This window comes from Bison bison, unplaced genomic scaffold, assembly GCF_000754665.1.
Source record: "Bison bison bison isolate TAMUID 2011002044 unplaced genomic scaffold, Bison_UMD1.0 scf7180017864062, whole genome shotgun sequence".
Taxonomy (NCBI): Eukaryota; Metazoa; Chordata; class Mammalia; order Artiodactyla; family Bovidae; genus Bison; species Bison bison.
Window position 1 is genome coordinate 335,906 of NW_011494634.1, and position 6,000 is coordinate 341,905.

At 34.4% G+C, this 6,000-nt stretch overlaps 1 protein-coding gene across 1 annotated transcript; it reads right to left on the bottom strand.

The window, feature by feature from the left end:
- Positions 1-1,503: 1,503 nt before the first annotated feature.
- LOC104985880 (olfactory receptor 6C74-like) lies at positions 1,504-2,442 on the bottom strand. The gene has a single exon (XM_010836273.1). It carries the CDS (start codon positions 2,440-2,442, stop codon positions 1,504-1,506), a length of 939 nt encoding a protein of 312 aa, XP_010834575.1.
- Between the last annotated feature and the right edge of the window lie 3,558 nt (positions 2,443-6,000).

Sequence of the window (6,000 nt, forward strand, 5' to 3'; positions counted from 1 at the left end):
TTTATGGAGTAGTCAATAAACAGAGTTCTTATCTCTAATGCCATATTTGTTGTTCAGCCTACTTCAGTAGAGATGAAAAGGTGAAAGCATTTAAGAATAAATGCTTTTAGGATAAGGATAGGATAGGATAAATTAAGGATAAAGTAGTTTAGCATTTCACATGGAAGCCTTCTTAAGAAGTAAGTTGTACTTCTATTTAAAAGTTATGTTAGAGATCTATTTTAATCAAAAACAAACAAAAAGTAGTAGAAAATTCTCTGAGGATTCAGGATTCCAAGGTGATGGTACCAGCATGATTAGAAATAATCAAATTGATATTTCATAGACAAACTGAAATAATGAAGATGACAGATGATGTAACTTTAATCTACCTTGGTACAGAAAGAAATAGGAATTGGGACATTTTAGTTTAAAACTGCTGGATCCTTATCAAGAGTTTCAGTACATGCTCTATGTTAAATACAGTGTAGATGATAGAACTTTAAAATATATATAATATTTCAGAATAGCTCAATGATAAAGTAGTGGTTTAATTTGAACTTATGTTTTCAAAGGACATCCCTCCCAATTAGCACATAACAGAATCAAAATTAGTCAGGAATTTAGAGTGTTAAGTCTTATTTTAATTAGATTGTCTCAAAATGTATATTTGTATGTTCTTCAACTTTTGTGTTCTTAAAATTTCTAAAAGTTTAATAATGCTTTAGAGTCATTAGCTCTACTTTCACAAAATGGATAAAAATGATACTTAAATTATCACCAAAAATGTAATAATTTGTTTAAATATACATTTTCCCTACAATTATGTTTAAGACCCAAAGAGCCTTTAAAATATAGTTCATTTTATGGTTTTTAAATAAACATATAAAATTGTCTGGTCAATTACATATTATATGTAGTTTTCTTCCTGCCTATCACTTATTTTGCTCATAAGATAGTAGTCAAATATACTTTCTTATAAAGAACTAATTTCTAAAGAATGTATTAAAACAATAATCATATTTTAATAAACATTTAAAATATGAATGTGAACATTATATTAATTTATGTTTTAATTTTCAATTATTTTAAATAGAATATGCATTAATAAATTAGTAGTATGAAAAATATAAATGGATATTAGATTTAAGTAGGTATTAAGTGATAACAACTAAAAGATAGTAATAACATGGTATCACAAGCTGCTTTAAATATACTTAAAATGTAAGGATACTTTTAGGCTTGACTAACTAGAACTGAGAGATAAAGAAACAAATTAAAATGTGTCTCAATTTCTTTCACATGTACAAAGAAGGTGAGATTCAAAATAAATCTCTATAGATGAATATAAATAAAATTAAAATTCTAGCACAAAATTTGTGTAAAAATAAAGCTTTAAATAAAGATTAATGTTGTAAAAATGAGAGGAAAAGCAGAGGAAATATGTATTAGAACTACATTGGATATGCTGTTGTTGATTGATGCCCTTTTGCTTATCTTCTTTATGTATAGTGCAAATTATATTCATTCCTTTGAGAAAGAAACAACTCTATGTATCATATTCATGAAGGCTTTCTTCACTTGTTGGTTCCTTAAGGTATAAATGAAAGGATTCAAAAGTGGAGCAACAGAGGTGTTGAGCACTGAAATTCCTTTGGAAAAAGATATTCTTTGTTTGACTGAAGGTTTAACATACATAAAGATGCAGCTGCCATAAGAAAGGGATATCACAATCATGTGAGAAGAACACGTTGAAAAAGCCTTTCTCCTATGACTAGCTGAGGGAATTCTTAGAATGGTCAAGGCAATACAGGTATATGATATAATCACCATTACCAATGTGATCACCAGTGTCACCACAGCTGAGATGAATCCCATCATCTCGATTAACTTTGTATCTGAGCAGGAGATTTGTAGGAGGGGAGTGGTGTCACAATAGAAATGATCAACAACGTTGGAGGCACAGAAGTCAAGGTTTAGGCCATAGAGGAGTGGTGGAAAGATGACAAAGAATCCAGCAACCCAACAACTGAGGACAAGCTGCATGCAGATTTTACTGTTCATGATGGTTGTGTAATGCAAGGGCTTACAGATGGCAACATAGCGGTCATAGGACATTGCTGCCAGTAAGTAAAATTCAGACGCTCCAAGAAGAAAGGCAAAAAACACTTGACTCACACAACTGTTATAGGAAATGGTTTTGTCCCCTGTTGCCATCATAACCAGCAATTTAGGGATGCATGTAGTAGTATACGAAATTTCTAAAAAGGAAAAATTTCGAAGGAAAAAGTACATGGGGGTCTTCAGGTGAGTATCTACCAGGGTGAGTGTGATGATAATCAGATTGCAAGTGATGCTTAGCACGTAGGTGAGTAGTAGAAAGATAAATAAAGCAATTTTCATTTGTGGGTTACTTGTTAAACCTGCTAGAATAAACACTACAACCCTTGTATGATTTCCCATTCCAGTTTTCTGACAATTGCTCTGTCTGAATAGAAGAAAAAGAAAAAAAAAAATGAACCCAAGGGAGACATAAGAGAAATAATCATTATTTAAGGTAAAGTTAGGTAATGGCAACCCACTCCAGTACTCTTACTGGAGAATCCCATGGACGGAGGAGCCTGGTAGGCTGCAGTCCATGGGGTCGTGAAGAGTCGGACATGACTGAGCAACTTCACTTTCACTTTTCACTTTCATGCATTGGAGAAGGAAATGGCAACCCACTCCAGTGTTCTTGCCTGGAGAATCCCAGGGATGGAGAAGCCTGGTGTGCTACCCTCTATGTGGTCTCACAGAGTCGGACACGACTGAAGTGACTTAGCAGCGGCATCAGCAAAGCAAATTTTCTTGTACAGCAAAACAATTCTCATTCATGTTTTAAAAGTGTTTTTTTTTTTTTTTCAGAAATAGTAATAAATACATGTGCAAAATATCTGGATAGATTAATTAAAAGTTCAGTTTGCAGTTCTTTTAGAGAATCATCTATATAACAGTAGTAATTGTTGATAGTTTTTATGTAAGTCAATCAGGGATATAAAGAACTTTTAAAGTATAATGCTTTTTCTCTCTTTATATTACCCCAGAGTTTGGATATGTGCCATTTCCTGTTCAATTAAGTTCTCAGACTAGAACCAAAATTATATCTATCATTGAAGCCCGGGTTTCGTACACACACACACTATTCATCCTCAATAAACAGAGCTAGGAGAAGGCAATGGCACCCCACTGCAGTACTCTTGCCTGGTAAATCCCATGGATGGAGGAGCCTGGTGGGCTACAGTCCATGGGATCGCAAAGAGTCAGACACGACTGAGCGACTTCACTTCCACTTTTCATTTTCATGCATTGGAGAAGGAAATGGCAATCCACTCCAGTGTTGTTGCCTGGAGAATCCCAGGGATGGGGGAGCCTGGTAGGTTGCCGTCTGTGGGGTCGCCCAGAGTCGGACACGACTGAAGTGACCTAGCGGCAGCAGCAGCAGTACATCTTTTCCATTTTACTCAATTAACCAAACTCAAATGCCTGATTTTAGACTCATTTATCTTCATAGCTAACCTCATCCGATTTCATATAAATTAATATGGGGCATTGGAAAGAGTCTTATTTTCTGTTCTTGGGTTTCCCTGGTGGCCCAGTGGTTGAGAGTTCGCCATGCAATGAAGGGGACACCAGTTGGACTTCGGGTTCAAGAGAATCTCATATGCTGCACAGTGAGTAGGCCCCTGCATCACGTACAACTACTGAGCCTGCACCCTAGAGCCTGTGATCTGCAACGAGAGAAGCCACTCTGATGAAAAGCCCGTACACTACAACTATACAGAGTAGACCACACTCCCAGGAATTAGAGAAAGCCCGCACAGCAACGAAGATCCAGAGTAGCCAAAAATGTGTACGTGTTAGTCGTTCAGTTGTGTCCGACTCTTTGTGACCCCATGGACTGGCTGCCAGGTTCCTCTGACCATGGGATTCTCCAGGCAAGAATACTGGAGTGGGTTGCCATTCCTTTCTCCCGGGGATCTTCCCAACCCAGCGATCCAACCCACGTCTACTGCCTTACCATGTAAGCCACCGGGGAAGCCCAGCCAAAATTAACTAGCTAAATAAATATAATTTTTTTTAAGTCTTAGTTTTTGTTCTTTATAGTAGTTCCATCTCCTTAGTCTCTGATGTAACCTATCCTTCCCATTTTGTATGCTAAAACAACATCTCCAAGTACAGTCTATAAAGTCAATGCGTGTATTGAGAAATTGCAGTTTTCCTCTGCAGGTTATGATTCTGAGAATGGATGTGGTAGAATAAAGTGAAAAATAAGGATAAGGGATACAGAGGCAAAGAGAGAAATATAAATATGGCATCATGAGATTGTGTGAAGTGGAGGAAGTTAAGATAAGAGAAATATAAACATAATGGTAAAGCTCTATGTAAATCAAGAGAGGTAAGAAAAGGTTTTCAGGGATAGGGTAGTGAGTTTGAAGGAAAAGTTAAAGTAAGGTTAAAATATGTAAATATTAAAGGAGGAAATTTTTATGAATGAAATTTCTCTCCATCTGCTTATATTCCTTATACTTACCTTTTTGTTCTCTATCTAAAATACAGACTGAAAACATGAACAATTTTGAGAGTAACATAGTCTAAAAAAGACGATTAACTGGTAAATTTTAATACATAATGAATCACATAATAGGGTGACACAAATATTAAGAGACGCATATGTCCCTATTGTAAGGATATTAAGTGTCTGGATAATGTGCAATTAAAGAAATATTGTCTATTTACAACTACTCCCCTCACTGGCATATAATGAGTGAGACAGATTATTCAGGTTTGCACAGCCAGTAAAAGTGGACATGAAGATTAATTGAAAGTGTGTTCTCTCTAAAACTGTCCCCTTAGTAGTAAAACATTTTTACGAATAATTAGAAGCTAGAATACAGTGTATTTGCTCAAATTCATGTATCAAAACCATACATATTAATATATACAAATTTATGAATGAAAAGAGATGACATTTTCTTGGACATTATTTGAACATCCAGAAAATTGTGCAGCAATCTGCTATAATTTTTTTTTCTCATTTACACCATTTATCATAATGGCAATGATTGTAGAATGCATATATCTAAATAATCTTATAAGAATTTTATCATGTTACATCATTCCTTTGTCCAGGTTCACCAATCATATCACAGCAACGATTCCCCAACAGACTATAAAAAATTTACATTACAAACCATTAAAAAGAAGGTCTATGAACACAGTTAGGGTTAGCTGTGTTAGATATTGTGAATATCAGCTAAATTCACACACACACACACAAAAGAATTTCAAGACTAAATTTTTGTTATGTTGCATTACACTTCTTTCACTGTTTTTCCCTAAATCAAAATTTAAAAGTTTAACAAAAATAAGGTAAAATAGAACTAATGTGTATATACATATACACACATATATGTACACAAAAGAAAATATTATCTTAACATTTTAAAACATACCAAGTCTTTTCATATGTTGAATCCTAAATCATTCTGCCAAAAACATTTAAAAATCCAACATCTTCTTTACAGAAGACATATATACATATTGATTCATGTGACATATCTTTGCCTCAATATTTAGTTTTTGTCATCATGCGAAACAGGGTACTGATATTTCATTCCTTTCCAAATGCATTTCACTCCACTTCATAATCTGTGATTATAGTTTGTTACATATATTGCAAAGTTTGAAACAATTTGATTAGATCTTTTAACACAGTTTTTAGGCTACTACTTTAAAGTTCCCATTATATACTGAATACTTTTCTATGTACTACCCAGAGTGCCATACAAATTAATAAACTCTTGACCACATGTAGTGTTTATGCCTTCTGTGCCCCGAAGGAAAATATCTAAAGATGATGGAGAATTCTAAGGAGGATGAGATTCATGAACACTATTTCCCAATGGGCAACTAATTTGCATATTATAAAGTGTTCTCTCTAGGCACTAAATAATTTAATATATATATAGATATAACTGCTTT

Excerpts from the sequence above, each read along its gene's own strand:
- LOC104985880 (XM_010836273.1), bottom strand. The coding sequence starts at position 2,442 with ATGGGAAATCATACAAGGGTTGTAGTGTTTATTCTAGCAGGTTTAACA.